Here is an 11738-nt window from a genome sequence, read left to right as displayed (position 1 = left end):
TAATCAAGCCGGACATTTTGTTTGTTTTGACAGCAGTCGGGAAAGTTTGAAAAAAGTAGGCAGTAATCGTCATTTAAAGTGCCATTCCACCATTGGATGTATTCTTTGGCATAAAATACAATATATTTTGACAACATATATAAATGGTATCACTAGATAGAGAAATCTTTTAGCTTCAAAATGATATATCAAACATAATTTTTTGACAACGACAAGTATATTAATTTTGCGACCAAAGTCACCTACCCTTTTAATTTCCGCGCGTGATGTCATCGGCAGGTTCCCCTTCTTGTGTACCACGTGACGTGTGACGTGGCACATATCAGCAATGGCGGATAGAACGTGATAAAAATAATACCAATAAATCTAGCTAATACCAATAAATCTAGTTAACTCAAAATTTTTTGCAATTTTTTTGGCCCCCATATACGAGGAGAAATGACTCTCTCACTTTAGGGGTTTCCTGGTCTAAAAATAGACCGACACGTCGTACACAAGAAGGGGAACCTGCCGATGACATCACGTTTCACTACCGCGCGGAAATTAAAAGGGTAGGTGACTTTGGTCGCAAAATTAATATACTTGTCGTCAAAAAATTATGTTTGATATATCATTTTGAAGCTAAAAGATTTCTCTGTCTAGTCATGTTGTCATAAAATATATTGTATTTTATGCCAAAGAATACATCCAATGGTGGAATGGCACTTTAAACTCGTTTTTGTGCAATATTTCATTTGCAAAACAGTTTTCAAAATGGCGGCACTGACACCTGGCTGACACTTGACGTTTCGAAGTCTTGCACAAGTCTCGTGAAAATGGCACGGATAAGCGACGCCTGCCATGGACCAAACGAACTAAATTCAACATGGCTAAAAACCGAATAGGCCGATAAGTATAATATTTAATTGCAATTAGTTGCCAATATGAGTCACGATAAAGTTACTAAAATCGAAAACGTAATTGAATAACACGTTAATTAAGAAACAAAGCAAGTTTAAAAATGACTTCAGTTCCCCAGAGGAGGAATTTTGCTGTGCTTGAGTGTACATGTGACCAAATAAAGGCTTCTTCTTCTATCAACATAGTCAATGCAGCTCAGCATTAAGTATTGAAATACCTCAAGAGATCTGTGTTTTTAGCTGGAACTGCTTGAGGGTTAGAAAGCTGGATGAAACTCAGACGAGTGGTTTTGGTAGTACTTTGTGTCACAAGAAAGACTTTTCTTCTTTTCACTTCAACAGATGTAAATGTTTAGCGACGGAATTCAACAACAACCCGTAGATATACTGTATGTTATAACTATGCTTCTAGCAAATGTGTTTTCTGTTCTTTTCTCAGTACCGGGAAATGAGCTGAAATTCTACTCTGGGGTTATCACACGTATGCTACAATTGCAGTAAATAGGGATTATACTGAAAAAAAAAAACATCTGCGTATTGCTTTAAGCTAACTTCGAACCGTCAGATCTAGTACTGTTTAACGTCTAACTGCCATGAAAATCCATGTATACCGTAGGTGCTCGTGTTCAGGATCGGTGTGTCCATATGAACAAGAGTGCATGGTTTTACTTCCTCTCTAAATGTCTGGAGAACTTAGACAAGTTTCCTACTATGGTGGTCTGAGATGAGTCCGTCAACCTTATGTTATGACCATGACACATTATGTTATGCAGCAACAGAGCACATTTGCTCTCCTCTAAACATTTTGCTCCTTTCCAGTTCTAGCATCAAAAGCACCAACATTACAGTCTTCAGTTTACTTTCACAGGTTGGAGTGTATCTCTTTAGTGCCTCCCTCCGTACTGCTGAATCATGCTTGTATTCGACTCATTACGCAGTTAAAAATCCAATCAATCAATCAATCAATCAATCAATCAATATCAGGGCATAATGCGACAAAAAATGTCCAAAACAATGTTGAAATAAATACACTTTTGATGAACATAAATAATGTACGATGTGTACCTGAGAGTTGACCCATAGCACCGGGGAAAGGAGGGAGGCATAGCACCGAGGGATCGAATCGTCAAGCCGTCATGACCGTGACACAACGTTCATGAGGACCAGCAGAGTTTCATAGTGCAAAATGGATTGAACCACAGGTCTCACAGGCTTCTGTCTCAGCTGCAGGGCTTCTTCATTCCTGTGAAGAACTGAGGCTTGGGCAGTGTGGGGGGCTGCTTGGGAGGCAGTCTGTATGGAGAAAGAACAATACTTCACAGAATATATATATAAAATTGGGTCCATAAGTATTTGAACAGTGACTGTTTTCATAATTTTGCCTCTGTACACCAGTACAATGGATTTGAAATGCAGCCATCAAGATGTGATTGAAGTGTAGACTTTCAGCTTGATTTCAACGCGTTTAACACAAATATACAAAAATAGTCCATCCATTTTCACAGGCTCAAAAGTAATTGGACAAACTAGCATAATTATAAATAAAAGCCTCGTTATTAACTCAACCGGCTGACGAGCGATGAGTTTATGCCATGATGTGTTGTCCGTCGTTCATCTGGCGTCGTCCACATTTCACAAAAATCGCTTCTTGTCGCTCAATTCTTCACTGATTTTTTTTCTTTTTGGCAGGAAGGTAGGTCTGCCTGGGGTGCATATATTGTAGCTTCTACCCAAATTTGCATAATTGCAATTAATAATGAAGATATGGAGTAATTAAGCCCTAACGAGCAGTTTCCGCACAAATCGCTTCTTCTCTGTCAATTCTTCACCGATTTTGATTCTTTCTGGTATGAAGGTAGGGGTACCAAGGATGCATATGACTTCTACCCAGATTTGCTTAATTATAATTATTCATGAAGTTATGGACGAATTAAGCCTTAATGAGCAGTTCAACAAAAATCGCTTCTTCTCAGGCAATTCCTTGCCGTTTTGGATCCTTTCTGACAAATCGGTCGGTATTCCAAGGGTGGATATCGCTTCTATATAGCTTGTATATAGTGTATATAGCTTGCAACATTTATGATCGTTCCTTCTGGACTAGATAGGGTCGGAGTGAGCTACGCCGTCATTGACGGTCTTGTTAATACTTGATTGGCAATCCCTTGCAGTCAATAACCACCTGAGGTCTGGAATCCATGGACATCACCAAATGCTGAGTTTCCCCTCTTGAGATGCTTGGCCAAGGCTTTACTGCAGCCGACTTCAGCTGCTGCTTCTTTGTGGGTCTTTCTGCCTTCAGTTTTGTCTTCAGTAAGGGAAAAGCTTGCTCAGTTGGCTTGACTGATTCGGCCATTTAAGAACATTTCATTTCTTTGCCTTAAGAAGCTCTTGGGTTGGTTCCCAGTACATTTTGGGTCATTATCCATCTGTACTGCAAAGCGCCATCCTATCAGTTTTTTGCAGCATTTGACTGAATCTGAGCAGAAAGTATCACTCTATACACTTCAGAATTCATCTTGTTACTTCTATTAGCAGTCACACCATCGATAAACAGCAGTGACCCAGTTCTACTGGCAGCCATAAATGCCCATGTCCACCATGTTTGACAGATGATGTGGTATGCTTTGGTTCATAAGCCCTTACTTTCTTTCTCCATTACACTTCTCTTCCCATCATTCAGGTACAAGTTAATCTTAGTTTCATCTGTGCAAAGAATCCTGTTCCAGAACTGGTTGAGCTTTCTAGCAAAGTCTAATCAGGTCTTTCTGCTCTTGAGTGTTATCAGTGGTTTGCATCTTGAGGTAAACCCTCTTTATTTACCTTCATGAAGGTGTCTTGATAGTAGACTTTGACAATTTTACACCTACCTTCTCAACCTCCTCTACCTTCTTGACATGACTAGATGGGGTCAAGGCTGAAGGGGTTTTTCTTCACCGAGGAAAGAATTCTGCCATCATCCACTTTAGTTGTCTTCTGGGCCTTTTGGTGTTGCAGGTTGCAGAGCTCATCAGTGCATTCCTTCTTTTGAAAAATGTCACAAATTGTTGATTTGGCCACTCAAAGTTTCTGTTGTCTCTCTGATAGATCTGTTTTGTTTTTTTCAGCCTAATACTGGCCTCGACACCTCTTTTGACTTTATTGAGAGTTCACATTTACATTTACCAAATGCAATTCAACACATGAAATAAAAAAAGGGAACCAGGTCACACCTGTCCATAAAACTGCTTATCAGTCAATATTCCAATTACATTTGACCATTTAAAAATGGAGAGACTATATAAACGAGACCATCAATGACGCCGTAGCTCACTCCGGCCCTGTCTAGTCCAGAAGGAACGATCTAAAGTGGGCCACCTTGCACAATAAATGTTGCGAGCTATATACACTATATACAAGCTATATATAGAAGCGATATCCACCCTAGAAATACCGACCTATTTGACAGAAAGAATCCAGAACAGCGAGGAATTGACTGAGAAAAAGTGGTTTTTGTTGAACTGCTCATTAAGGCTTAATTAGTCCATAATTCATTAATAATTGTAATTAAGCAAATCTGGGTAGAAATTATATGCACCCTAGGTAGCCCTACCTTCATGCCAGAAAGAATCAAAATCAGTGAAGGATTGAGGGAAAAGAAGCGATTTGTGTAGAAACTGCTCATTAGGGCTTAATTACTCCATATCTTCATTATTAATTGCAATTACGCAAATTTGGGTAGAAGCCATATGCACCCCAGGCAGACCTACCTTCCTGCCAAAAAGAATACAAATCGGTGAGGAACTGACCAAGAAGAAGTGATTTTTGTTGAACTGCTCATTAAGGCTTAATTAGTCCATAACTTCATTAATAATTGTAATTCAGCAAATCTGCTTATATGTTATATGCAGTTATATAAAGTTATATTATATAAAGTTATATGCACCCTAGGTACCCTTCCTGCCAAAAAAAAAATCTGTGAAGGATTGAAAATTGTGTGGAAACTGCTCCTGGGCATAATTACTCCATAACTTAATTAATAATTGTAGTTAAGCAAATTTGGGTAGAAGCTATAGTATATACATTCCAGGCAGACCTACCTTCCTGCCAAAAAGAATAAAAATCGATGAAGAATTGAGAGAGAAGAAGCGATTTTCGTGAAATGAGGACGATGCCAGACAGACGACGGACAACACGATGTCATAAACTCATCACCTGTCGGCCAGATGAACTAATAAAAAAAAATAAAAACAATTTAAAAAGGCTGTAATTCCTAAACCATGAATGCGATATATTTTTTTTTTGTTGTTGTTGAACCTCTTGGATTAAAGCTGAAAATCTACACTTCGATCTACTGTTTGCTTCATTTCAAATCCATTGTGGTGGTATACAGAGGTAAGAGTACAAAACTGTCCAAATACTTCTGGACCTGACTGTATGTGTGTAATATTGCAGACTGGGTAGGTGAGGCTTTGTAATGCGCCTCAAGGGAAAATTAGAGAGGGATATCTGTAGCCTGTTTGAAGAGCGCTCCTCATCAGGCTCTTATTCAATCTAGCTATGATGAGCTCACTTCAATATCCACCGATTCTGATTAATTATTCTGTAATTTTCATGAAGGCTGAATTAACATCTGTATTGTCGTGGTATTATTCTTCAGGAAGGATCGCAGCGCTAATCAGTCTTACCCTACTTCATTTACCATCCTTCAGAGCACATTTTCAATTCCGTCTTAATCATCAGGAGCGAGGGGATCCATCTAGCCACAGTCCATCCATCCATCCATCCATCCATCCATCCATCCATCCATCCATTATTCCTTCATCCATTCATTCATCCATCAGAGTATTCAACGAATAAATACCTGTACAGAAATCTACAGTGTCTTGCAAAAGTATTCATCCCCCTTGGTGTTTGTCCTGTTTTGTCGCATTACAAGCTGGAATTAAAATGGATTTTTGGAGGGTTAGCACCATTTGATTTACACAACATGCCCACAACTTTAAAGGTGCAATTTTTTTAAATAATTGTGATACAAACAATAATGAAGATGAAAAAAAACAGAAATCTGGAGTGTGCATAGGTATTCACCCCCCAAAGTCAATACTTCTTAGAGCCACCTTTAGCTGCAATTACAGCTGCAAGTCTCTTGGGGTATGTCTCTATTAGCTTAGCACATCTAGCCATTGGGATTGTTGCCCATTCCTCAAGGCAAACCGACTCCAACTCCCTCAAGTGAGATGGGTTGCGTTGGTCTACAGCAATCTTCAAGTTATGCCACAGATTCTCAATTGGATTGAGGTCTGGGCTTTGATTAGGCCATTCCAAGACATTTAAATGTTTCCCTTTAAACCACTCTAGTGTAGCTTTAGCGGTATGTTTAGGGTCATTGTCCTGCTGGAACGTGAACCTTCGTCTCAGTCTCAAACCTCTGGCTGATTCAAACAGGTTTTCCTCCAGAATTGCCCTGTATTTAGTGCCATCCATCTTTCCTTCAGCCCTGACCAGCTTTCCTGTCCCTGCAGATGATAAACATCCGCACAGCATGATGCTGCCACCACCATGCTTTACTATAGGGATGGTGTTCTCAGGGTGTTGGGTTTGCGCCACACATGGCATTTCCGACGATGGCCAAAGAGATCAATTTTAGTCTCATTTGACCAGAGAATCTTCTTCCACGTGTTTGGGGAGTCTGCCACATGCTGTTGGGCAAACTCCAAACATGTTTTCTTAAGCAATGACTTTTTTTCTGGCCACTCTTCCATAAAGCCCCGCTCTGTGGAGTGTACAGCTTAAAGTGGTCGTATGGACAGATACTCCCATCTCTGCTGTGGATCTTTGCAGCTCCTTCAGTGTTATCTTTAGGGTCTTTGTTGCATCTCTGATTAATGCCCTCCTTACCCGGTCTGTGAGTTTTGGTGGGCGGGGCCTTCTCTTGTCAGGTTTGTAGTGGTGCCATGTTCTTTCCATTTTGCTATAATGGATTTAATGGTGCTCTGTGGGATATTCAAAGTTTGGGATATTTTTTATAACCCAACCCTGATCTATACTTCTCCACAACTTTGTCTCTGACCTGTTTGGAGGCTCCTTGGTTCTCATGTTGCTTGCTTAGTAGTGTTGCAGAGTCAGGGTCCTTCCGGAACAGGTTGATTTATACAGACATCATGTGACAGATCATGTGACACTTTGATTGCACACAGGTGGATCTTAATCAACTAATTATGTGACTTATGAAGTGAATTGGTTGGACCAGCTCTTATTTAGGGGTTTCATATGAAAGGGGGTGAATACCTATGCACACTCTAGATTTCTATTTTTTCATCTTAATTATTGTTTGCGTCACAATAAAACAACAGCTTGTACATTTGAAATTATAGGCATGTTGTGTAAATCAAATGGTGCTAATCTTCCAAAAATCCATTTTAATTCCAGCTTGTAATGCGACAAAACAGGACAAACACTTTTGCGAGACACTGTATATGGAGTGCTTATGGAGAAACCAGTGTGCTGACCTGGGTGTGGCTGAGCTGGGAGCAGGGAGATGAGTTGGTAGGGGGCTCCGTCCAAGCTGAGAACTCCGTCCTAAAGGGTCAGCGGGCAAAGGCTTCTGAGGTGGGCTTGGCTTCTCCAACTCCTGAGAAAAATCACATGAAAGCGAGTCAATGGCAAGTCATGAGTCACGTATTGTGTTACATCTGCCACCAGAGGGAGCTGTAACACAGTATAACCCCAATTCAACACAAAGTGCTTTCCCTGTATCACTGTTTCTCTCTACTCTCTGCCAGGGTGATGAGGACCCTCATGTGTTCTTAATCGCCGATCAGGAGATGAGATACAGATAACTGCCTGCTACCTACTACACATCTGTTCTTCATCGAATCGTTCTTTAAACAATCCATACACCATTTCACAGTTTGATTCCACACTTTTTGGAGTGTTTTGCATGATTAGTAGGTTCCTCATCCAGGCTGTTTCTCATCATCAATCAGGCTGTGTGTGACTTGGAAAGATGAGGTCTGATGTTGTTTTGTTTCAGACTGATTATCAGAGCTCGCATGGTGGATTTCACAGATGGAACATTTTTAAATCATCCAAATCTGTGTTAGCGTTAAAGTTTGTAGCTCTGCTATTTCTTGATGCAGTTGTGCTATTCAGGAATGCCGGAGGAATCTTTCTATGCCATTTAATCTGAGCGTATTACACTTGTCTGATTGCCATACAGCTGTTCATACACCCTGCACTACCCTTGTGAACATGGGTCTCAGTCACAGATTCCACAGCATGTGTTTAAGGAGGAACAGCTGCAGTGAAGGAAAGGAAAGCCCATGGTAACGTCTCTGAGTGCAGTGAGGTGGTGACATGGAGAAGATGATAATGAACAATTTCCAGGACTGGGCAAGAGACTGCTCGGGCACTGATAAGACAAGGGGATGTGATCCATCATGCTGCTGCTGGAAGAGTAATGATCCACAGTCAGTTCTTACCTGTTAGGTCCTAATGAATGAGACTATTTAGACATGTGGAGAAGATCTCTTGATGATGAAACTTATCCGTACTGTATGTCAGACTTGTCTTCTTATTAACATATCAAAGTGCTTCTCAATGAAGAGACACACGTCCTGGAAATGTGTTTGATATCAGGCTCATTTTGATTTAAAGGGACACAGCTGTCCTTCCCTTGAGGAAGGGCACTTAAACCATTTGCAGCTTCTTCCACTGCTAAACCAATACAAGACTTAACCACCCCCCAGTAATTTCCATCCATCCATCCATCCATCCATCCATCCATCCATCCATTATCCATAACCACTTACCCTGTACAGGGTCGCGGGCAAGCTGGAGCCTATCCCAGCTGACTGTGGGCGAGAGGTGGGGTACACCCTGGACAAGTCACCAGATCACCACAGGGCTGACACATTCAGTGCGTTTACATACACATAGAGAGAATTGAATTTCTGCCGTTGCTCGACTGAAATCGAAGTTCAAAATGCCATGTATACACCTTAATTCGGCTGAAATTGAACCGAACTTACGACCTAGATTATGCGATTTCTGCCGAGCTACTTAGTGCATGTAAACCCTATTGAGCTACGTATTCGAGCTACTTACTTCAGCACTGCCCCTTCCGGAAGTGACGAGTGACGAGACCACAAGCGGGAAACACAACAGCCTCGGTCGACATGACAACGAATCATGACAACGGCATGAATCTTTTCTTTTTGTGGCATTGTTTGCACTGTTAAAATTTAGCTCACTTACTGTATCACCAAATACATCTGTACAGCTGTTGCATAGCTGTGAACTGTGTACATAAACAAGTCATTGTATTTGTGTGTGTGTATATATATATATATATATATATATATATATATATATATATATAATGTCCAACATCTGAAGAATGTCAATAAAAACAAAACAATTGAACTTTGTGTGTTTATTAAGACATAAGTTAAATTGTAAGCAAAAAAAATTTTTTTTGTAAGCAAAAAATGGACTTTAGAAAAATATACAATTGTGCAAAATAAGTTGTCTTACAAAACATTGGTCTGCGCAGGACAGTTTGTAGCCATACAGTCTGTTAGAGCAAGCCTAACAGCTTGAGCACGGAACTTGTGAACACAGAACTGCCAGTGTTGCCAGCTTGGGCAGTTTTAAGTGCATTTTGGCGGATTTGAACATGTTTTGGGCTGGAAAACGTCAGCAGTATCTGGCAACACTGCTGATAACTTTGTTTATACTCTTGAATAGCTCTTCTTCATGACGACAACCGGAAGTGTACCAACACGATGGGGCGTGTAGCGCCACCTGTGGCTTGGGTGCACAATGTACCTCACACAATAGCTCGATTTCCTTGTGTGCATGTAGGATTGGATTTCTCTGGCACCCCTGCTGGGACCCTTAGCTCGATTACCGACAGTAGCTCGATTTGGATGTGCATGTAAACGCACTGATTGAGACAAACAACCATTCACACTCACATTCACACCTACGGTCAGTTTAGAGCCACCAGTTAGCCTAACCTGCATGTCTTTTGACGGTTGGGGAAACCGGAGCACCCGGAGGGGACCCACACAGACACAGGGAGAAGATGCAAACTCCACACAGAAAGGTCTCCTCGGCCACTGGGCTTGAATCTAGAACCTTCTTGCTGTGAGGCGACAGTGCTAACCACTACACCACTGTCCCACCCCCACAGTAATTTGTACATATATAACCTGGCTGAATATACAGTAGATGTTTTAACATACAATTCTCTGGTCATATTTTGGCCACGCCTTTTATCTTGGTCATACACATGGAATAAAACATGACATGGTGTGCTGCAAAAAGAAAATAATCAATGACTGTCTGGTGTGTTGCCGCCTGATATGAAACGGAGTTACTTTTACCACCCCAAAGTTACGGTTTTAGAATAACATCAAAGGTCCTGAAGTCTTTTATTTCTCTTATACCGCTTCAAATTGTTAAAAATTACAATCTTTAATTATTAAACAATGATATGCCATAGTCGTTATCCATTTATAGTTGCATTTAATATTGTGGAATGTGTCTCATCTGTGTATGGTGTTACGACAGACATAATAATCAACCGTAACGAGACCATCAATGACGGCGTGGCTCACTCCGACCCCGTCTAGTCCAGAAGAAGCGATCTAAAGTGGGCCACCTTGCGCAATAAATGTTGCAAGCTATATACCGTACGTTCACTATATATAAGCTACATATAGAAGCGATATCCACCCTAGGAATACTGATCTATTTGCCAGAAAAAATCCAAAACGGCAAGGAATTGGAATTTACCAAGAAGAAGCGATTTTTGTTGAACAACTCGTTAAGGCTTAATTAGTCCATAACTTCATTAATAATTGTAATTAAGCAAATCTGGGTAGAAGTTACAGTATATGCACCCTAGGTACTCCTACCTTCATACCAGAAAGAATCAAAATTGATGAAGACTTGAGGGAGAAGAAGCAATTTGTGTGGAAACTACTTGTTAGGGACTGATTAATTACTCCATATCTTCATTATTAATTGCAATTATTCAAATTTAGGTAGAAGCCATATGCACCCCAGGTAGACCTACCTTCCTGCCAAAAAGAATAAAAATCGGTGAAGAATGAAGAGAGAAGAAGCGATTTTCATGAAATGTGGATGACGCTGGATAGACGGACGCCGGACAACACACGATGGCATAAACTCATCACCTGTCGACTAGATGAGCTAATAAAATGAGGGCATCAAATTTAAGCATTCGCCATTGTAATAATTTACACTATAACCTTGTCATTTTGGACTGAATTACTGCTTTAAGAACCCGATACAATATTCTTGATTGTTCCTCAACCATTTGGTCCACATTGGCTTCCTATGTCTTTTCCTCACCACTCTTCCTCGACCTCGATGGAAAACATCACAAGAACAAGGAAAGACGTGAAGGAGAATTCATAAAGACGTAGGAAAAGACAACTGCGATGCTAAGTGTGGTGCGATTGCACTGGCACCAGGCTCTGTAATTATGCGACGGCGCATGTTATTGATGTGAGTCTGCCGCGTGAAACTACAATGTTCTGTAGGTGGACTACAAAAAAATGCATCTTCACCCTGTATGTTCTTACCATGTTGTGTTATGCAGGCTATAGAAACATGAACAACATGATGAAAATATTACTTCATTCAAGATTGGAATTGGGGGCGGCACGGTGGTGTAGTGGTTAGCGCTGTCGCCTCACAGCAAGAAGGTCCGGGTTCGAGCCCCGTGGCCAGCGAGGGCCTTTCTGTGCGGAGTTTGCATGTTCTCCCCGTGTCCGCGTGGGTTTCCTCCGGGTGCTCCGGTTTCCCCCACAGTCCAAAGACATGCAG

General features: G+C 41.0%; 1 protein-coding gene across 1 annotated transcript in view; it reads right to left on the bottom strand.

Moving 5' to 3' along the window:
- Positions 1-1886: 1886 nt before the first annotated feature.
- Positions 1887-11738, bottom strand: part of LOC132898574 (disintegrin and metalloproteinase domain-containing protein 12-like) — a 326512-nt gene continuing 316660 nt past the window's right edge. Inside the window, exons 22-23 of the mRNA XM_060940283.1 lie at positions 7388-7509; positions 1887-2192 (exon numbers count right to left, since the gene is read on the bottom strand). Of these exons, the coding sequence (XP_060796266.1) occupies positions 2120-2192; positions 7388-7509 (195 nt within the window). The 3' untranslated portion in view covers positions 1887-2119. The remainder of the gene's footprint in view (positions 2193-7387; positions 7510-11738) is intronic.

Source organism: Neoarius graeffei, chromosome 14 (genome assembly GCF_027579695.1).
Source record: "Neoarius graeffei isolate fNeoGra1 chromosome 14, fNeoGra1.pri, whole genome shotgun sequence".
Lineage (NCBI taxonomy): Eukaryota > Metazoa > Chordata > Actinopteri > Siluriformes > Ariidae > Neoarius > Neoarius graeffei.
The sequence above is the reverse complement of the archived record's forward strand: the minus strand, read 5'-3'. Positions and strand labels throughout refer to the sequence as shown.